This window comes from Sinocyclocheilus anshuiensis, unplaced genomic scaffold (assembly GCF_001515605.1).
Source record: "Sinocyclocheilus anshuiensis isolate Anshui unplaced genomic scaffold, SAMN03320099.WGS_v1.1 scaffold1262, whole genome shotgun sequence".
Classification (NCBI taxonomy): Eukaryota; Metazoa; Chordata; class Actinopteri; order Cypriniformes; family Cyprinidae; genus Sinocyclocheilus; species Sinocyclocheilus anshuiensis.
The window spans coordinates 540,613-562,691 of record NW_015558617.1 but is presented as its reverse complement, the minus strand read 5'-3'; the positions used below and the strand labels follow the sequence as shown (position 1 = coordinate 562,691).

The 22,079-nt window shown below is 37.3% G+C and overlaps 3 protein-coding genes across 5 annotated transcripts in view; 2 read left to right on the top strand and 1 right to left on the bottom strand.

The window, feature by feature from the left end:
* Positions 1 to 747: 747 nt before the first annotated feature.
* On the bottom strand, positions 748 to 4,887 carry LOC107680403 (uncharacterized protein CXorf21-like). Its single transcript, XM_016476284.1, has 3 exons — positions 4,857 to 4,887; positions 2,695 to 2,814; positions 748 to 1,432 (listed from the first exon to the last, which is right to left on the bottom strand). Exon 3 carries the CDS (start codon positions 1,368 to 1,370, stop codon positions 786 to 788), a length of 585 nt encoding a protein of 194 aa, XP_016331770.1. The 5' UTR covers positions 1,371 to 1,432; positions 2,695 to 2,814; positions 4,857 to 4,887; the 3' UTR covers positions 748 to 785.
* Positions 4,888 to 5,639: 752 nt separating this feature from the next.
* On the top strand, positions 5,640 to 9,331 carry LOC107680402 (non-histone chromosomal protein HMG-14A-like). Its single transcript, XM_016476283.1, has 6 exons — positions 5,640 to 5,824; positions 6,672 to 6,698; positions 7,343 to 7,372; positions 7,830 to 7,877; positions 8,012 to 8,113; positions 8,468 to 9,331. Exons 1-6 carry the CDS (start codon positions 5,810 to 5,812, stop codon positions 8,525 to 8,527), a joined length of 282 nt encoding a protein of 93 aa, XP_016331769.1. The 5' UTR covers positions 5,640 to 5,809; the 3' UTR covers positions 8,528 to 9,331.
* A 1,233-nt stretch (positions 9,332 to 10,564) lies between these two features.
* The window catches only part of LOC107680390 (bromodomain and WD repeat-containing protein 3-like), a 37,075-nt gene continuing 25,560 nt past the window's right edge, over positions 10,565 to 22,079 (top strand). For 2 of the 3 annotated variants that reach the window (XM_016476268.1, XM_016476266.1), the window contains exons 1-19: positions 10,565 to 10,805; positions 10,930 to 10,988; positions 11,074 to 11,103; positions 11,245 to 11,304; positions 12,031 to 12,181; positions 12,331 to 12,429; positions 13,341 to 13,501; positions 13,735 to 13,956; positions 15,460 to 15,560; positions 15,666 to 15,736; positions 15,860 to 15,960; positions 16,178 to 16,218; positions 16,355 to 16,459; positions 16,602 to 16,755; positions 16,890 to 17,024; positions 17,674 to 17,802; positions 17,888 to 18,113; positions 20,407 to 20,544; positions 20,787 to 20,970. In XM_016476268.1, coding sequence (XP_016331754.1) covers positions 10,772 to 10,805; positions 10,930 to 10,988; positions 11,074 to 11,103; positions 11,245 to 11,304; positions 12,031 to 12,181; positions 12,331 to 12,429; positions 13,341 to 13,501; positions 13,735 to 13,956; positions 15,460 to 15,560; positions 15,666 to 15,736; positions 15,860 to 15,960; positions 16,178 to 16,218; positions 16,355 to 16,459; positions 16,602 to 16,755; positions 16,890 to 17,024; positions 17,674 to 17,802; positions 17,888 to 18,113; positions 20,407 to 20,544; positions 20,787 to 20,970 — 2,201 coding nt within the window. In that variant the 5' untranslated portion in view covers positions 10,565 to 10,771. The remainder of the gene's footprint in view (positions 10,806 to 10,929; positions 10,989 to 11,073; positions 11,104 to 11,244; positions 11,305 to 12,030; positions 12,182 to 12,330; positions 12,430 to 13,340; positions 13,502 to 13,734; positions 13,957 to 15,459; positions 15,561 to 15,665; positions 15,737 to 15,859; positions 15,961 to 16,177; positions 16,219 to 16,354; positions 16,460 to 16,601; positions 16,756 to 16,889; positions 17,025 to 17,673; positions 17,803 to 17,887; positions 18,114 to 20,406; positions 20,545 to 20,786; positions 20,971 to 22,079) is intronic. The other variant, XM_016476267.1, reaches the window with a different exon arrangement.

Genomic DNA, 22,079 nt, shown 5'->3' with positions numbered 1-22,079 from the left:
TATAGACATTTACAATGTTACAAAAGATTTCTATTTCAAATAAATTCTGTTCTTTTGAACTTTCTATTCATCAAAGAACCCTGAATAATCCACAAAATCACAACTGTTTTCAGAATTGATAATAATAAGAAATATTTCTTAAGCAGGAAATCTGCATATTAGAATGATTTCTGAGCCATAATGTGATGCTGAAGACTACTGAAATGACTGCTGAAAATTCAACTTTGCCATCACAGGAATAAAGTTATATATATATATATAATTTCTATATTATATATCATTTCTATATTGTCTTTATAATTTATTATAAAATGGAAAAGTTATTTTAAATTGTAATTATATTTAACAATATTAGTTTTATTTTATGTTTGATCACATAAATGTGAGCATAAGAGACTAAATTTAAAAACAATAAAAATCTTATTGATCTTATTGATGTAAGTGTTCATTTACATAGACAACGCCACTAAGTTATCACATGCATAAAATAAAAATAAAGGTGACATGTCTCATGCTAACACATATATTTATTTAAATCATATGGCTATACTTTTGAAACGTTGTTAATGTTAATGTTCATTGCCTTGCCTTTTGTACTTCATTGGAATTATTTACTGAAATTTTTATTTTTGCTTTACAAATGTTTTTTTATTTTTTATTATAGTAATCAACATGCCACAAATGCTATCAGTATTGCATACAAAACATTCTAACAACACAGATAACTTTAAATATTTGTGTGTTGGTCAAAAGACAGGAGCCCAACAGAAAAAAATGTTGGTTGGTTACTCAGCTTCTGAGATACGCAGCACAGGTGAGCTGAAATGGGAGGTTGCTGGAGCTGAATAAGTGCTTAAATATTGCACAACGTTTTTGGATGAAGAATCCAGCTCTTCTACATGACTGGCTGTCTGTTCTTTGGCTACAGTCAGGCTGGTGGGCACCAGTGCCGGCATGACATCAGTGCCCAGCAGTGATGATCCGTAGCATGCCATGTTTTGCATGTGCTGACAAAACACCTCCAGCATTTGGACTTCCAGATAGCCGTTCAACATGGAGTTAGTGAGCCTTCTCTCCCAGCCAAGACCCTGAACGCTCTCCATGACAAGATATTCCACATCCTGCTGGGTCGCAGCCTCTACCTGTTGACCTGGTTCCAGAGAGGGTTCCAGAGAGCTCAGGTCCTGAGATTGCAGCAGTGGCCCGTCATCCGGTGGGTTGAGCAGGTCTGGGTTATGAGGACTGCAGTGCTCCAACCGATCACCTGCAAGCCGGAGGTCCGGATAGTCCTTGCAGAAGCTGGGACAGCACCAGGAGCAATACAGAGTCATGCCCAAGTGATCCTCCCCGCTACAGCTGAGAATGGGCATAGCATTGCTGGGTGCAGAGGCTCGACACTGCCCTGGCTTTCCCAGGCCTTCAGGCCTGCCAACTGACAGGAAGAAAAAATGGGTCAGGCACCACTATAACCAGCCTCATCTTAACAAAATAGCCAGAAACCAGTGAGGAAACTTGAGGGAAAGCCCAGAGTCCAAAGCAAAGTCCCACTTTGCAGCTCACTTAATTCACTGAATGACTGTTTCAGTGTCTCCATACAAATGCCAATTGTGTGCAGTTCACACTCACCTAAATGAGGAAGTACTTGGAAAAGTTTGACAAAATGTTTTTATTTAGTTTGGATTTCTGATACAGTGGACTTCAAGCCTCTTTTGCATTGTCATAGCTGTAAGCTGAATTGGACTATTATCAACAATGCTAAAATGGACTTAGTACAAAATAATAGTACATTATTTTGTTATACACTGTTGCACAATATTATCACTTAAAGTCAACATGAAAATAAAATTAGATTGTCTTTTCTTCTCTATTACAAAGTGTACCTGAATACAAAGGCTTCTCAAATGAGAAAAAGAGGGTATGATTTTGTCAATTTGGAATTCATTGTTGTCTTGCCAATTGCTGCGATCTCTCGTGAGTGACAGGTTGTTGATGATTGTTGATTTTTTATTAAACATTACAGGGACACATGAATCTTTAATCTTTAATGAATGCATGGATAAATCATTTGTAATATACACTGCAATATTTCATAAAATATAAGAATTGTCGATTTTGATTTCATGGTGACTTTAAATGCATAGTTCACCCCAAAATAAACATTTGTCATAATTAACTCACCTTCATATAATTTAAAAACCTGTATACATATTTGTATATGTTTTGAAAGTGTTTTTTGTCCATACAATGAAAGTTATTTTGGACTATATTTATTTACACTGTATGGGTATATAGCTGACATATTCTTAAAAACTCTTAAAAACATTTCTAAAATGATGACAGAATTTTGATTTTTCGGTGAACTATCTATTTAACTTTGTACAACCTTTCATATTATAACTGTTCCATATACTCTACTCAGTTTAACACCTACATGTATGTGGCTAAAACTGGGCTAAAATTCTCAGCAGCATCACACTTCCTTCCTAAAATGTATTTTTACATATACTGACTGTTCCCAGGACCTGGGCCACATTCATAGTCTATAATTAATATTGCTCCATTGTTTAAACAAAATAGCTAGTTTGCTTCACCCAGCATAAAAACAAACATCTCCCAATGCCATCATTCAGATCGTGAAAATGTTATTTTTAACACAACCTAATCCTAATAACCCAGAATACTATGGTCTCTCACCTCTCACAGTTCGTGGTGTCAGAGGTGATCTGGCAGCGGCGTTTGTCGTGCAGGGGTTGGGACGGGTCGTGGGGGTGGGTGAGTGTGTGCGAGCGTGTCTATCATGATCTGTGGTGTCTTCTGTGCAGTTCAGAACATGAAGGAAAGCTTCTCCAAGCATGATAGCCACTTACACAGACAAACACAGCTCAAGCTTTAAATGAATGAACATTTTAACACTTACTCAGTACAAAAACAAAGCATAATCAAACAGAAAATCAAACATATAATGAAATCAAAATGAAATGAGGAATTTACCAGAACTGAATGACAGAGTTATTTATTATATATATATATATATATATATATATATTATACTTTTGGATCTCCAAAAAGCTTTTGACTCAGTAAATCATTCAATAATCTTAGATAGATAGAGTGTCATGGGTTTTTCAAGTAAATTGATAGCCTGGTTAAACTCTTATTTAAATGGGAGAGTTCAGAGGGTAGAATTCGATGGGATACTTTCTGAGGAAACAATTGAAAAAATGGAGTCACTCAGGGAATTGTTTTAGGCCCTCTTTTGTTTCTCTTATACATAAATGACATGCAAGCAGTTTGTGATTGTAATTTGTTTTTATATGCTGATGATTCTGCTATTGGATTCAGACAAGGATGTTGGTAGGATACAAGTGAATTTAGGTGAGGAGCTTTGTATGGTAAGAGACTGGCTTTCTGAAATCAAACTCTTGTTGCATTTAGGTAAAATGATGAAAACAAACTGATGTTGCATTTAGGTAAAACGGAATCCATATTATTTGGGTCTAAAAATAATTTGAATAAGGTTTCTAAGATGTCTATTAAGGTAGGGATTGTTTAATATCAAACAGAACCACCGTTAATTATCTCGAATGTGTTCTTGATAATGATTTAAGTGGTGTAATATGGCTATGAAAGTTCTGGGTAAGGTTAATGCTAGAACAAAATTTCTTGCCAGATATGTTAGTTTTCCTAAAAAACAGAATATAAAATTACTTGCATCATGTTTAGTGCTATGTCATTTTAAATATGCATGTATTTCTTGGATGTCTGATTTGTCTCGTGGTTGGTTGGATAAGTTACAAAAATCTCAAAACAAATTGATAAGGTTATTTTTAGGGTTTAGTCGTTTTACACATGTTGATGTTTCCCAATTTAAGCATCTTGATTGTTTACATAGAAAGCAGAACAAAATACATTTAATTAAAAAATTGTCTTCTTTTGAATACTCTGGGGCACAAGTGTTGTATAAGTTACCTCTGGATATTTAAAGTATTTCAAATATGGGTAGTTTTAGTTTAAAAATTAAAAGTTGGCTCTTAAGTAGGTTGTTTTATTGATGAACTTGTATTAGTATATGTTGTGTATGTATTTAATTGTGATTGTAAATTTTGTAAATGTGGAATCCTATTGTAATCTTTGTATTTATAATGCATTACCAGTGTACCTGTTACCAGGATTGAAGTTTGTGCTTAACATCAAGGACCACAATGGAAACAAGTTTTTAACTTTGTTATTCTTGACGAATTTAGTGTTTCACTACTTTTCTGTCTAATAAATCAAATCAAACCAAATCAAATCAAATTCTTTATAAATGATTTATATTTGTAGGATTAGCAGAATCTATAAATTAAATTACAAAACTTAAAGGGATAGTTAAACCAAAAATTACAATTCTGTCATCATTTACTCACCCTCAAGTTGTTCCACACCTGTATGCATTTCTTTCTTCTGTTGGGCACAAAAGAAGATATTCTGAAGAATGTTTGTTGGCCAAAAAGTTGACGGTAGCCACTGACTTCCATAGTTCCATAGTATGGAAAAAAATACTATGGAAGTCAATGGCTACCGTCAACTGCTTGGTTACCAACATTCTTCAAAATGTCTTCTTTGGTGTTCAACAGAGGAAAGATCATACAGGTTTGGAACAAGTGGAGGGTGAGTAAATGACTACATAATTTTCATTTTTGGGTAAAATTGCTCTTTAAAATGTTCATAATTTAGAAGATTACTACAATTTTATTGCTGTAATCAGATCAATCAAATACCCCAAATAAACTGTACAAATTATAGTTAATAAAACACCAGCAGATAATTCTATAATCACAACTATCTATTTATATATATATAAGAAAGAAACTTACCAAATGTTTTAGAATGGGATTCCTGTTTGTAGGCCTATGGCTGCAGAAACGGAAATTTCAAGAGTGATACACAGCAATGTCTAATGTGACACTTTCAGATAGTTCTTTCATCTATCTATCTATCTATCTATCTATCTGTCGATGGCTGAGATGTTTTCTCTGGTCTGGCGTCTCTGGTCTGGGTAGCAACAGAGGAAGTAAGCTGTTATATCTCTCTCTCTCTCTCTCTCTCACACACACACACACACACACTTACACAGATTAGGTCTCTGCTTGAATAAAGCAGAAGTGAGAAAGGCCTTGTGGCTTCTCTTCTCTATTACTGATTGCCACACGCGTGTACACTTACTGCAAATGATGTTTCATTTTATTTGCACTCAAGCATGTTTTCATAGAAAGAGCGCATAATTAGAGCAAGCAGATACTTCTGCTTACCTGCTTCAAAAAATAGTCAGCAATTAGTAAACTTCACTGAGGCAGATATGCTGTGGCCATGCAGCGCATACAGACATAGCTATGAAAGAGGGTCTGACTTTATTACTGGGCTTAAACGCGAGCTGTTCCTCATCACATCAGTGCTGTATGGCAGTGCTTTATTTGGTGCAGCACGCGCTCACATCAGTCTACAGCTTTTTAACATGTTAGGAGGGAAATTTTACAGGAAGGTGCGCCGTTGGATTTACACCTCAGGATTTCGCGCGTAAAAGCACAGCGGAGGTAAAAATCTGCCTCTTCTGTGGCAGACCCAGACGCTCGCTGATTGGACAAGCGGAATATCAGTCACAGCATGGCCCCGCCCCCACCCTCCCATTCAACCACTGGATCTAATGTAGCCCTATGTTTACTACAGAATTAGTGCATAGCGGACGACAGTCTCCTGAACTGTGAACTCCGAATCACAAAAGATAACCTGTTAGTTTTGCATAAAAGAAGAAAAATATCCCAAACTCAACATGCCCAAGAGAAAGGTATGTAGAAAAGCCGAGCGCGACGTTCGGCTACACTTTTGCCCTTACTAATCAGTCGTGGAATTAGGAAGCCCTCGAGACAATGTTTTTTTAATAAAAATCCAGGCGACTTCTTTAGAATCAGTGGGCAGGTAAAAAATCGTTGTTAATTTTGCGATTTTTTCCTACCGGATCGCGGTGTTTTTGTCGATGGTGGTACGTTAAGCAGAAGGGTTTTAGTTGAGCAGCGCTGTGCTGAAGCTCGGCTTGATCTCATGCCCGTGGAACCGCAGCCATGCTGCCCTCTCTCTCTCTCCATCTCCAGCACAGCGCGACGCGAAAACCGACGATTATAAGCGCAATCGTGGCTCAGTCGCCGTTGAATGGTGATTAAAAAATAGCTAGATAACTCTCATTTTCTGAATGGTGGCAATTTTGCGAAAAGACGGTCGCGTTTTTAAACTATTTTAATGCATTTTCTTTGTTCGCCGTGGAAGAGGGGTGTCATGACTCCTGCTTGCCGCCAGGTGGCAGCGCTGAGGCGGGATCATCGCGCCCCTCCTCCTTGTTCAAATGTGTGGAGCCCATGTCGTGAAATGCCTTGGTGAAAAATAATAAATAATAAAAAATCGACACACCATTTTGCGCTGCTGTCCGCAGACAAATAAACTTATTCACAAATCCTCTGCTAAAGTTCATTTAAGCTTTAATAAACGAAAAAAAACCCAGCATGTTGCTCACATATACAAACGTGCAGAACAGCACATCCCAATGTTTCTGCAAGTTGCCTTTTTGTTTTCCCGCCTTTTATGTTAATAAAATTATAGATCACGTTCTAACTTGTGATATTTGTTTTTCTGATTTGCAGGGAACTGATGGAGAAGTCAAGGAGGAGGTGAGAAAGGAAAATTATAAAATATCTAAAGCAATTTTGGGTTGCATATTCAAGTAATCAAAACCAGTACATATGCATTCCTGTATATATACATTTACATTTATTTATTCAGCAGGAGCTTTTATCCAAAATCGAATTACAAACAAGAAACACCAAGTAATTTGTCATAAGAGCCAATAATATTTGTAGTACACTGTGCCAAGTTTACTAAGTGTGCTGATAAGTAGCCTACACAAACTAGAAGAGAAGGAACATGATTTTTTTTTTTTTTTTTTTTTTTTTAAAAAAAAAAAAAAAAAAAAAACTCTAGCTTTCTATTCTACTTGTTTTTCTTTGTTTGTGTATATATATATATATATATATATATATACACACACACACCTTGCTACGTGTACTGCGTTAGCAGGAGCTTTTATCCAAAATCGAATTACAAACAAGAAACACCAAGTAATTTGTCATAAGAGCCAATAATATTTGTAGTACACTGTGCCAAGTTTACTAAGTGTGCTGATAAGTAGCCTACACAAACTAGAAGAAAAGAAAAAATTTTTTTTTTTTTTTTTTTTTTTTTTTTACAATATATAACTGTTCTCTCCTACTTGTACTTAAATAATTCGATTTTTTTTTCTTTCTTCCTCTTGTAGCCTCAGAGAAGGTCTGCTAGATTATCGGCGGTAAGTTCTTTTCTTTTTAAAGAGATTTTTAATGTTAACATTATATCATTATTTTATTTGTATAAAGTCTTTGGCCTCAAAAGACTTGAAGAACTTTAAATATAGTCTTGGAAATTGTTTTTAGCACTTTTTGTAATAATTGACAATTTAATTCCTACAACCAACACTTTCAACCTACCACTGATCGCAGAGCAACAAGATCAGAAACCATAATTTCTGCACAAGTTTTATTTTTTTTTTAATTTCAGCATATTTTCTGTATAATATTTTTTTTTATTCTTCAGCATAGTTTTGCCAGTCATTTAAGGTGATGTGTAGAATTCAGGATAGGGCAGAACAACATAGACCATTCTATGTATTATTATAACTATTTACTTGAACATGGTTATTGTTTAGATATCCTTGTATATATCAAAAAGTAAATTTGTGAACGAGTCATGTTTTCATTTCCCTTCAGAAACCAACACCTCCAAAACCTGAACCCAAACTGAAAAAAACTCCCAAGGTATTTACACTTTTTATAAACACATTTTTGCACTGATGCTCATGTGTCACTTGTCTCCATGATTTGGTGTGTAGTCTGTGTAATACGTATTGCTCTATATTCATTCTTTTGCTCTGACGTTTCCTCTCTGACAGAAAGAGAAGGAAGTGAATGATAAAAAGGAAGAAAAGAAAGCAAAGGCTGAGGAATCCAAGGAGGAAAACCAATCAGAAAATGGGGAGACTAAGACCAATGAGGTATATATGTATAAACACAACAGTCTACCTCAAATCAGCGTCTATCATACATAAACACACCTTACTTGTCCCACAGTGGACATAATAAATCGCGTCAGGTCATGATATTTGTTTGTGTATTGAGTTTCCTTTCCAAACACAAGCAATAAACACATTTTTGTCAGCTTTTTAATATCTTCTAATAACATTGCAAAAGTACTTAGTAACATAGTTAAATTAATTCCCCAGATCTCTCAAAACAAAGACATCGATAGCTTAAGCTAAGGAGAGTTTTCTAAACTTTACCTCCTTAAGATTCTAATTAGTGAAGAGGCAGTCCTGCTTGATTCTTGTTGTTGTTGTTTTTTTAAACAGGTTGAAAAAACTCCAGACGAGGCAGCGGAGCCCGAGAAGGAGGACCCGAAGACAGAGTAGCACCACGCCTGTCCATCCATCCATCTTTTCCCTTTCCCCCCTTTCCTTTCTTTTATCTTCCTCTCTTTCCCAGTTTTTTCTCCCTTTCCAGCTCTCTCAACAACCTCCTCTCTGCCTATCACCACAAGAGGAATATTTTTATCAGCAAATTTGTAAATACTGGTTCAGGTTTTTAGCACAAAAACAAAGCTGACTAAAACGAGTCTTGTGTTCGGCCGCAGCTGTATCAGGTGTCTACAACACGACAGGTGTGGAAAAAGGCGGCATCTTTCTATAATTTTTTGATTTCCTATTTTTATTTCTTCTTCTTTTTTTTTTAAGCGGCTGGTCTGTAGCTTGGTTTTTGGAGTGGGAGGTGGGAGGAGGCTGTCAGTCTGTATGTCCGTTAGTGCTCGTGATGTTTCTGTATGGGGTTTGTTTTTATTTTTATTTTAAACGTAATTGATTGTCTTTAAGAAAGAGGGATGAGTTAAACAAATATAGAAGAAAAGAGAGAAAACAACTAAAGACAAACTGCTTGCATTCCAGGTTCAGCATTAGATGGTGACTCCTGGCTTTTTAAGAATCATACCACCTCTGCAATTTGTTGAAACAGAAAACTGGGCTTTGTTAGGAGGCCAGAAAAACCCTTCTGTTGTTATAGAGGACTTTTTTGAAATTACAGGATTCAAAGAAAAATAATTTAAAGCGTTTTTTTTTTTTTTTTTTAACACTGAAAATGCATCTGTGAAAAAGTACTTTGTGTCCCCTATAATGCTCTCGGTCTCACTCAATAAAAATCCATCATTGGAGTTTTCCTCAAAATGTCTGCTGTGGTCTTTTACACTGATTATATATTATACACTGGGTATTATATACTTGTTTCTATGCAGATATTGTATTATTATCTTTTAATAAGTGGTTGGTGCAATAATATAACTCATAGCGGATTTCACCATTGGTTTACGCTGCATTTCAATCTTAAGAAATTATCCTAATCACCTCAGTACACAGCTGAGACTAACACACCCTAAATGCAAATATAAGCTATGGCTCAACTAATATTCATAAGACAAAATAGCTTTGTACTCTTAAAGTCATTGCATATACTATGAAAAAACAAAATGCCACATTCTGCTAATGGGTGAGTATTTTCCTGAGCTGAGATGTCCTTTGGAATTATTTATATACAATGAAGATGGAACCTTATTTCTCAGGATTTTAAATGATTGATTTTGTAACTATTTTCCATCAATGAAATTTATTAAGACTAAACAGGCCTGCACATTTGCTGGGATTATAAGGGACTTTCAGTTATTCGAACATAAATTAAATGACCACCCTTTGTTAATTTCTATATTTTCCCCTCTGCAATTTTATTGGTGTTCCTTTCTTTATTATTTATTGATTTGCACTTATGATTGCCATTGTAAATGCATATTTAGTTTATCATGTTCAGTTTAAAAAGGTTCCGAGATAAACTGGATAGAAAGCACAAAAGGATTCAGAGAAAACAACAGTCATCAGGTAAACACTTTGTGGCTTCAGAAAAAGCTTTTTGGAATTTAGAGTGTTAGATGTGAGAGTGTCTGTCATTAAAACTGTGTATTTACATTTTAATAACTTTATTGTAATAAATGAAAGGTTTCATGCACATTACATTATGAAATAAATCATACAATAAAGAAAATATTGAAAAAAAACATCATATTCAACAACACAGGATAAATTATTTCTGTATATATCCAACATTTTGTTAAAGAACTAAAAGATATGATGGTGGTATTTTAACATTTATTCGATATATGCACATTACATAATTGTATTACGTAATATTTGTGAAACCATACCTTACATAACACATGTATATGGCACAGTAATTGATTGTAGTATGGAACATTTAATTGTTAAGATTTTATGTTTCTCCCACACACGTGACCTGTGATCCTCAAGACGAGGCTAAACAAGAAACGAGACCTTTTTTATTGCAATACAGCTCTATTATCGGGTTCAATAAATGACCCAACTGCACACCATGCAAAATGTCCGCCTGTGGAAATGGTGAGCTCACCTGTGCGCTCTCAGTGCGCCACTGGCGGAAGCGTGCGGTACTACGGGCCACAGGCGCACGGCCGCCGCGCGGGGGCGCTCAATCAAAGCAGCACGAGCGGCGGCTGCAGGCCGAAACGCTGAGAGCAAATACAGCACAGGCCGCTCTTAGCAAGCAGAGACCCACGAACCTCAACCCACCGCCCGGACCGGGCCATGGCGGCGGAACCGTGCTCGCAAATTGAAGCCGGTGGGCAGCACTCGTTTTTTTCTGCGTCTTTATCGCTAGGAAGACTTTAAGCACTGTTTTAGCATTAGCCTTCGAGGCTAAGCTAAAGCTAACGACTGGTGTTGTTGTGTTTCTCTCTCTGCAGAACTTTATTACCTGATCGCCAGATTCCTGCAGTCTGGACCATGTCAGAAATCCGCTCAGGTGAGGCCGAAAGTAGCGTGTGAGTGTCGGTGTGTAGCGGTGAGTGTGTGTTACGGTGTGTGTAACCCTCTGTGTGTTTCTGCAGATGCTGCTGCAGGAGCTGCACGAATACGAGGTGAGTTTCATCCCTCTTCTCCCACTCAAACCCGTTATTTCTCTCTAATATCCCAACATCAGCATCTCCTCTTCATGTCAAGGCGGCTGCGTGTCTAAATTCTGCGTGTGATGTTTCCCCCCGCTGTGTCTCTGTGTGTAGATCATCCCGAAGCGCTGGAGCTGGGATGGAAAGCAGTTTAAGCGAAGCTTTGAAGACTGGGTGAGATTAAATAAACACTATCGCACACGCACGTGAAATTCAGCACTAAACTCTCACAGGTGCTTGGCTCACTTATATTACAGCGAATAAAACTGAAAAAGCGCTGATTTGAGGGCACGGTGCTGGCAATAAGAATATTGTCTAAAATATACACGAGGCTTTGTTGTGTGGGCAAGTTTTGATTTCGGGAATTGAAATAAAAAGTATTTGTTTTGAAATGAAAGGCTTTGTGCGTGCCGGCCGGAGGCGTTGCGGCAATGTAAATATATCGAGAGGGGAATTGGTGGGTTCCTGTGTCACTTAAAGGCGGCAGCCAATCAAACATCAGTTGCTACTTAAGAGACTAGGAAGATGGTGGAGAAGGCTTCTGATTGGCTTAGGCGAGGCGGACGCTTGTGTGTGGAGGGAAAAAGACGAATCACTCCCCGAGACGACTCGTTCCTCCCGAGTCACATTAAAGATTCGTTCAAAATGAATGAATCGTTCAAGAACGACCCAACACTAAAAAAGAGTGGTCTTTCAGGAATGAGCGTAAATCAATATGGATTATGTTGGTGAAATAAAGCAGAATTCACGCTAGTTTGAAGACTAATAATATAATGTAACACGTTGTTGCAACACTTATTTCTGTGCAGTGTTTTTTCTTTTTAATTTTTATCATGATGCAAATAAGCTTTGCTGTGCCACTTACACTTTATTTATGAAATACCTCTGTGTATGTTTTAGGTCTTGTTAAATCAGCACATACCTGCGGATTACCTGTTGCGTGTGTGTGAGCAGATCGGCCCACTGATAGATAAACACATTCCTCCCAGTGTTCCTGGAGTCCACAGTTTGCTGGGCACAGGCCAACAGTCATTACTACGGACAGCAAAAAGTGAGATGCACACTATATACAGCGAACAATAAGAAACAACAAAGAAGACTAGAGAACAGCGCACATGATCACATTATCACTTTCCCTTATATTCATTTTCTTCCTCTAATACAGTTAAATATTTGACAAACTGTTGTTCTCTCTCTCAGGTTCTTCTCATGCAGTATGGAGTGGTACTGCAGTAGTTGCTTTGCACAGGGGGCGGCCCCCAGAACCACCTCTCAACTGTGCCAAACCACCAACTATAGGTGAGTCCTGCCCTCCCAATTGGTGTATTATGTTCTTGCACTGCTGTTTTTGGGTTTCAGGAGTCACTGGTGGGTTTGTGAACACAGAGTTGAATCCACTCTTTCCAATCGAAAATGGTGCTTAATCATAGCTGATTAAAGTCAGCATGAAATGAAAATTCACCCAATCTAGTTTTAATATTTATTTAATTATTTAGATCTTGCAATATTCAATCATAATGTAATAAATTAATCTTCTGGTGTAAATGTCAGACTTCCCTCTGGTGATGTATGCAAAACTTGTCCAGTCATTTAAGTCTGCTTAAACCTTCCACAATCAACTGCAAGCTATTGAGTGCAATACCCATATTTTTTTCCCTTATTTGATAATCCTTTACACTCGGATGTACGTCAAAATACAAACGAAAACATCTTTCGCTATTTTGTTTCATTGCGACTTTAAAGACTAGTCACTCTACACTTTTCAGTCTATTGACTTCTATTCATGTGCATGCAAATGCGGGAGACCAGAAAAGCAAGATCATGCAATTTTTGCTGGGTTCCAAAATCTAAGTTTGGTGAACTTTGCCCTGTGAATTTGTATCATGTGAAGACATGTGACCAACAGAAAATTGACATGATGTCGCTGTCTTACTTGAACTCAATTAAATGAATGCAAATTTTAAATTTGCAGGATTGCAGTGTTACAGTAAATTGGAGTAGATTGCATATTTTTTTACTTTTTTTTTTTACGTATTATATTTTGATTTATTTTTTCCATATTATGATTATGTAGCGCTGTAGTTTGTCTAGTGTGACTGTAACTTAATGCTGGATGTTAACATGCTATTTAGTGACCAAATAATGTCCTTTAGACCAACTACCATTTCTTATATTTTGTGGTGGGAGTTGATTGTAATCTCTCTGCTCAGTGTCAATCATGGGTGCTCGCCAAAAAACAGGAGTGGCTCGATTTGGCCATGCCTTCCCCTCCTTAACCTATCAGCACATGAAGATGCATCGAAGGATTCTGGGCCATCTCTCATCAGTATACTGTGTGGCGTTTGACCGCACTGGACATCGCATTTTCACGGTAAATGCATCTGATCAGAATATTGCATCTGTTGAGTAACAAACTGTGCCTGATTTAGATGTAAAAGTTTAGTGTGTAAAATTGTTGATGTTAAAGTAATTTCTGAATTCAATAAGTGGTGACGATTATAAACTATGCATAATTTGATGTCCTCAAAAAATGTCATTGCTCAGTTTTGCAATATGTTTTGTGTGTGTGCTTGTAATCAAGGTTTATTCATTTGTTTCTGTCAGGGTTCTGATGACTGTCTAGTGAAGATCTGGGCTACGGATGATGGTCGTCTCCTAGCCACTCTGCGTGGACATGCGGCAGAGATTTCAGACATGACAGTAAATTTTGAGAACACACTCCTTGCTTCTACCAGCTGTGACAAGGTCATCCGCGTGTGGTGCCTGCGTACTTGTGCACCTGTGGCAGTGTTGCAGGGGCACACGGCCTCTATCACCTCCATACAGGTGTGTAAATACAAGTTTCCTTTATAAAGCCACTGTGAGAGTGAAGCGCAGTACTTTGTTCTTTTACACTTGAGCAGCTCATGATCTGGTGATTTCAGCGACTGATCAGCTCAGTTCACAGTAAATGCTGCTCCACACAAACTTCAACTCTACATCTTCTCTAAGTCTTCTCCATAACATGCATTTGGGAAGACAACGCACACCAACCATATTCCCAAACTTGCAGAGAAGCACTTAGAAACCGGCTGTTGTCAACAAAAGAGAAGTTTTAAGGGCTCTTAATTTTTTAACATTTTTAACATTTGAAAATGAAAAATTAGGATAGCCATAAATATTAGTATTGTACTTTTACAGTTGTGCTATAAAATATAATTGTTATATCTATTTGTCTTCTTACTATTTTTATTACAATGACATATTTCAATATATTACTATAGTTGTAATTCACTGTAAATCTACTAGTTAATAACACTTTATTTGATTTTTTTTATATTGATATATAGTATATAGGGCTGCAACAACTAATTGATAAAAATTTTCGATAATGAAAATAATCGACAACGAATTAAACTGTCCTTTGTCAATTTGTCTGTTTAAACTGTCAATTTAAACTGGGCTTTATAACTCTTTTACACGTAATGTATAGCATAGAGTTTTGTCCCAGGGCTTGAAAACCTGTGCCCTGGCTAGTTAGGTTCATGCAGAAACGGGTGAACGATGCTCTTATAGTTGTGGCATCACCGTTTTGTGACATCATTGAATGCTCCGGGAAAACGTATTGTCCGTGTCGGTCACAGCGCCTTTTAATTGCTGTTTTGAATCCAGCAATTAATTATTTACAAATTATAAGCTCTGATTATGACAAGTGTGGTATAAAAGCTTTGTTTATTAGAGGATTCAACACTAACTGCGGTTACTGAAACCACGCCTTCTTTCTTTGCGTGAACATTTGGGCGCATTATGCAAATATTCCCACATAGTGACCTAGATATGTGGGGGCGTGTTAGAACGAGCCGTTTTAGGGGGGCGTGGCAGAGTCTTAACTTTGATAAAGAATATCTCTTTGGTTTTGAGACAAGTCTTTGCAACTTCAGGGATCTTATCTACTCACGAACAGCTTGTAACGCTCCAAAGAGAAAGGACAACTTGAAATCGCATCATATGACCCCTTTAAAGGACAGCATTGGGCAGGATGTGGAACAGTGTGTTTTGTCAATAAAATGAGGCTTTTTATCCGATTAATCGAAAAAAATAATATGCCAACTAATCGATTATCAAAATAATCGTTAGTTGCAGCCCTAATAGTATACAATTTAGCCAAAATGGGCAGCCCTACAAATAAGCTCAGCAAACCTGTTTTCAGTCACTTTTTATATAGCAATTTATATAGCTTTTTTCCCCCCTGAAAAATCACAATTCGATTTTCCTCAAATTCAGCAGGTAATATTAATTCAGATGATTTTGTTTGTGTTTTTGAAGGGATTTTTCTCTCTATCTCTGCAGTTTTCTCCATCAGCATTAGGTTCCTCCCGGTATCTGGCCACCACTGGAGCTGATGGCATGGTGTGTTTCTGGCAGTGGAACTCACTCAACATGAAGTTTGAGTAAGTGTCATTTGTCAATTGTAAATTACACATTTTGTCTCATGCCAGTAATTCACTTTTTTACATAGTGTAAATTTGCAATGAGTCGTGTGTTTATGTTTGCAGTGATCAGCCCGTGAAGTTTATGGAACGTTCTCGTCCTGGAGTTCAGATATCCTGCAGCTCATTCAGCTCTGGTGCATTTACCCTCACTCACACTCTAACTCCCTGATCAGTTTTCAAACACTTTTTTTCTCATGTTTCTTCATTATCGTCTCATGATTAGTCTATTATTATAATATTGTGTTCTCTGATTCCAGGGGGATTGTTTCTGGCCACTGGAGGGACAGATCACATGATCAGAGTTTACTACCTCGGTACAGAGACGCCTGTGAAGTTTTCTGACCTGGACTCCCACACGGTGAGAGTGAGAGACATAGAGAAGAAAGCCAGTAGACAGACAAGAAGGCAAGACAGATTGAGTAATGGAAACGAGAATAATGGCCAGAAAAAGCAGAACTTGTAACTGGAAAAGGAGGAACATGTTAAAAATGAAAGTTTGAAAGTCATGACTGTATATTGTGCTGATTTAAAAGTTTTATATTTTAATTAAGTACAGCAATGTTTTTGTTTTACAGGATAAAGTTGTAGCTATTCAATTCTGCAATAACACAGATGGGTGAGTTTTATTATCAGCGTTCACTGTGTGTTATGCTTCCATTTGTGTTTGTTCATTGGGATGTACATTTTGTCTTTATTGCTGATTGGGTGTTTTTAACTCTGTGTTTGTGTTTTGGCTGCCTCTGTATCTCCAGTCTCAGATTTGTGAGTGGTAGTCGGGATGGTACGGCACGAATTTGGCATTACCAACAGCAGGAATGGAAGAGTACCGTCCTGGACATGACCACCAGATTACCAGGGTCAGTATGTGTACATGTATGTTAACTGTGGGATCAGGCAGGTTTCTCAAGCACAGTTGTTCTTTTGAAAAATAAAATTGATTTGGTCCTTCAGTTATGTGTATTTTTTACATCTGTGTTGACATATGTATTGTGTTCACAGGAGTGCTGTGATATCAGGCGATGACAAATCGACCAAGTTGGTGGTGACCATGGTCGCGTGGGATCGTTGCGATCGTTCCATCATCACAGCTGTTTCAAACTGCATCCTCAAAGTCTGGAACTCAGCAAATGGCCAATTACTACATGTGCTGTCGGTATGTGCATGTGCATGTGAGGCAGAATTCAGTCTGTTCCTTTGGGTTCTTGTTTTGTAATTCTAAGGACGAGCGTCCTGTGATTATTGCCTGTTATGTACGGATCATGTATGCAGATGTTTCTCTGTCCGTAGGGGCATGATGATGAGGTGTTTGTTTTGGAAGCACACCCCTTTGACTCGCGAATCTTGCTATCAGCCGGTCATGATGGTAACATCTACATCTGGGACCTCAGTAAAGGTCTCAAGATTAGAAACTTCTTCAATATGGTGAGATGACATAACAGATCTTCAGTTTCAATTCAAAAAAGTTCAATTTTAAAAGATAAGAAACATATACACTAGCGTTCAAACGCTTGGGTTAACAAGTGGGGAAGAAGTTAATACTTTTATTCAGCAAGGATGCTTTAAATTGATCAAAAGTGACATAAAAGACATTTATAGTGTTCCAAAAAAGACTTGTATTTCAAATTAATGCTGTTTTTAAACTTTATTAATCAAAGATTCCTAAAAAAATGTATCACAGTTTTCACAGAAATATAACTGTTTTCAACTGTGATGATAATAAGAAAGAATCATGTGACATTGTAGACTTGAGTAATGGCTAATGAAAATTCAGCTTTGACATCACAGGAATAAATTAAACATTAATTTATATTCAAATAGAAAACGGTTATTTTAAATTTTAATATTTCACAATATTACAGTTTTTAATTAATTCATCATTTAATTCAATATCATCATCAAATAAATGCAGCTTTGGTGAGCATAAGAGACCTCTTTCAAAAACAATACATTATTTTACCAACCTCAAATTATTGAACGATAGTGTATAATACAGTCTAGATGTTAGATGTTGATAGAAATACTGCTCATCACAGAAATGTAATTATTTTCTCTCTCTATTTTTCTGTGTTAGATTGAGGGCCAGGGTCATGGTGCTGTGTTTGACTGTAAATTTTCAGTGGATGGGCAGCACTTTGCCTGCACAGACTCTCATGGTCATCTGCTCATCTTCGGATTTGGGTGCAGTCAGCCTTATGAAAAGGTATGTTTGTGTCTCAGATGTGTGGTATTCTAAACCTTTTGTGCTGTTGATTGAAACCACTCACATTTCAATGCTTCACTTTCAGATTCCAGACCAAATGTTCTACCATACGGACTTTCGGCCACTGATCCGGGACTCCAATAACTTTGTTCTAGATGAGCAGACGCAGCAGGCACCCCATCTTATGCCTCCACCTTTTCTGGTGGACGTAGATGGGAACCCCCACCCACCACGTTACCAGCACCTGGTGCCAGGCAGAGAAAACTGCAAAGAGGAGCAGCTTGTGCCACAGCTCGGCTACATGGCTAATGGTAAATTTATCAAGTTTAACATCGCAGTATTTATACATCGATGTAGTAATAGTAATTATTTTGAAGATTGCCTCTTTTGTTTGTAATGATCATATAATTTTGCTCAACTAATTATAATCAAATTAATAAATAATTTCTGTAGTAGGAATTTTGAAAATATCCTGCTTTGTTCAATCTGTAGCTTAGGGCTCCAGACAAAAAAAAATCACTTAAAAGAGTCATTGGCTCCTATAAGAATCAAAAATAGAATAATAATAGTAATAATAGAAACATGTTTTATTTCTTTTGTTTCTTTTTTTAAACACCTTGACATTTCATACTGTCATGTGTTTATGTCTGCCCTCCTTTTACAATATCAGCATTTTAATCCATCTTGTAGATGTCCTGGGAACTAAGGTTCACTTAAAGTGGGAACTGAACGTCTTTTCCAACTTGAGAACTATATACAGTCACAAAGAATTGTTGTATTACACAGAATCTGTGCCAATATCACGGACCATAACTATGTCAGCTTCACTTGGCCATTGAGTGTAGTTTGGGCTGAAATTTATCTTTAGCTCCTTGCATTCTTTCTTATCATGTAGACAACAGGTTAAGTAAAACCATGAATATGCAATATAGTGCATAAATTTAGCAAAATGCTCCTCTTTATAGTTGTTTTTTCCAGCGGACCAATGAGCTTAAAGACGCCAAATGGTTATTCTGAGGTTACGTGGCATTGATTACAAGCTTTACACATTTTCCGCAGTTTGAAGCACTGAATGAACGAGTACATGAGACATTTCAGTAAGTTGTACTGGATCTTATAATATACCTTTTGATGTCCATTCATGTTTATTTCGTACTATAGTAGTAAAGGGAAAGATATGATGGGTTCACATGCCGCTTGAAATGAGGTGCTAAAGCGATCGCTCATGCCGCATTTATGAGCGCCAAAGTGGTATTTTTTGTTTATAATTTATGAATTTGGCAGAATTTTAAAGCTGATACTTTGTTTATTATAAGGAAACGGAGCACAAAGCTTATTGCGATTATTGGACGGCAAGTGTACTACAAATAATATGAAGTTCACGCATTAACAGAACACAGCTTATAGACTAAAGATCTTGATAACAAGAACCCATATTAGTATTGATTCTAAATGAAATTTGTTAACAATATTGTTAATGTCCACACAGCTGACAGCTTTACTTGTTGTAGTTTGCTCAAGTTGTGCACGGAATAGACTGCTTTTCTGCACTTTTCCCAGATAGCACACATACGTCTGCAAGGCGTCTGTTAAAGATCGCTTCATCTGGAAAGCATCTGCTGTGTACAGACATTTGATAGACATCTTTCAGACGTCAGTTTTACATGCATTCTAAATCATAAACATCTTAAAGGCAAAGATGTCTATTTGACATCTAATAGAAAACGTCCTATAGACGTATTCCAGATGAGCAAACACTAAAAAATATGTCTTGCAGATGTAAATGCAGACGTCAAATAGACGTCTCCTTGATGTACATATGCTATCAGGGTTACTTCGCATGTCTCCGTCATTTTCGATCTCTCATGCTGCCACAACTGGAGCTGCTTTTAGCAGGTGTGCTGTCAATGCTGATGTTCAGCAGAGATGAGGACCGTTTGAAAGTCTTTTTTCCACTCAAACTTTGATTCACATCATCTCAGTTTATTACATCAACATAACAAAACACGTCATCGCAAAACAAGCAGGAAAAAAGGCATTACATGCACATTTTTAAGTCATAAGTACATTTATATAGTCGCCAGTGGCGATCTCAGCCAAAATAGCACTCACAAATTAATATTTTTGGTTGCAAATGCGACCGTTTTAAAGTCGCAGTCTGGAGCCCAGTAGTTGCTGTGATTGTTGTGGTAACACGATTTCAGCAGTCAGTAGTATACCAATGAAATGTCATTCTTGATACCAATGTCAATGCTAGAGCAAAAATACATTTTAATTTCAAAAACTTTATATAAATTTGTAGTTAAATAAAAATGATGACATGTAGTCTTCAAGCCAAAATACTTGTTTACTAGCAACAGCGCTAGAAATGTTACTGCTTGTCATTTGTCTGACTGCTCAATAGGACAACCTCTTGGGCATACATTTATTTCCTGTGAAATACTAACGTGACAACCTCAGTGTGTCCTGTGCATATCACATGGCTTACATTAAATATATTAAATTTTTTTACAGTCATGTCATGTGTAGTCATCCTTTTATTACAGAACTAGTCTAGGCTTCCATCTAAATTAGCTTGTTGAGAGAGACTTTTAATGTTTTTAGGTGATGGCGAAGTGGTTGAGCAGGTGATTGGCCAGCAGACTACAGACGAATCTCAGGAAGAAAGCCCATTGGATGACCTGATTAGGCAGCTCCAGCACCAGCAAGATGAGCTGAGACTCAACTCAGGAAATCCTACAGGTGAGAACAACCCACAGTTGACCTGTCAAAATGTTTTATAGCACTTTCAATGATGTGCTGGATCATTATTTTCTAATGGTACAATTATTACACATTGAAGGGGGCAAAATGCGTACTGTATAATATATTGTTTCTCTTTATTATATTAAAATTATTTTGCATTTAAGACATCTGTTGGCTTAAAGGTCACTTATATAAAAGTTGACAGTTTAGAGGTTGTGACATTTAAAGCTGTTGACCAGTAGGTGCTGAGGTGGCAGTTGGTCCTCTGTCACCCCCTAACGTTGGGCTGCGACGTAGTGGACAAGTTGAGGGTGTACGGCAGATGCACAACAATGCCCCCCGCAGTCAGATCGCCACAGAGAGAGACCTGCTGGCATGGAGCCGCCGCGTGGTGGTTAATGAAGTCCAGTCTGGCATATTCAGGTACAAGTATGGCAATTGAACAGTTTGCAAATAAAAAAGAAGTAAGAACTGGTTTAGCAACATTGCTACCAAAAACCAGAAATATATTGTTAAATGCCTTTAGTGACAAAATAGCTTATCGTGGTCTAAAACAGTGGTTCTCAATCTTTCTGACTCTGAGGCTCCCCATTATCCTCAACAATATTCTCCATATACAATTCTTCTCCTGTTTTTTGTGATTTACTGGAGAAAGAAAATTATTTTTTTCCCATTTTCTACCCAATTATATATATATACAGGGTTCCCACGCTTCTTGAAAGTACTTGAATTTCAGACATATGGATTCAAGGCCTGGAAAGTACTTGAAAACAAACATAGGTCCTTGAAAGTGCTTGAATTAAATTTGAAATAAATTTTGTTTATGGCGCTATTTAAAAAAATTGTCCTATATGTTCTGTCAAAGACAGAACAAGCGGCACTAATGATTGGGGGTGGAGATGGGGGAGCGCGAAAAAAAAAAAACGTGTGTGTTGACGCGCAGCCTAGAGACCTGAGCGGGACAGTTTTCTTAAGCCCGCTCCCCCTGAATTTCTGACCATTACCGCCCACTCCCGCAACGTGTGTGTCATGCTCCCACAAACATTCTTATTGTCTTATTGTATATATTGCATCAACGAAAATAGTTCCAAATATAGTAACAGCTGAGCCGCTCAAAAGGGTCTGGCTGCAGCTGGCGCTTGCACTCTCAGACGTGCACTCTCAGACATTTGCGCTTCCACTAGCGACGTCACTTGCAGTCTTTATTAGAGTGTATCAGAGAAAGCTGAGAGTGTAACAGTATATTAGATCCGTGCATGAGGTCTTAAAGAGACAGGAGCCTAAATAAACCTGCTGCTGCCTTTCATTTTACAGTGAAGACTATCCAGTGTTGTTTTACAGTTGAGTATAGATTATAGTTAGACCTAACTGAAAACATTTCTTGTTATTGTTTTTGTTTGTGCTATTGATTGTCATTAATTTATTTGTTCTTATTTTATTATTTACTATTTACTTAAGAAATTAATTAAATTGTCCCATTTCACACAGCAACTTACAGTAGGGTCTCGAATACTGTCTGTTTACAGGACTTA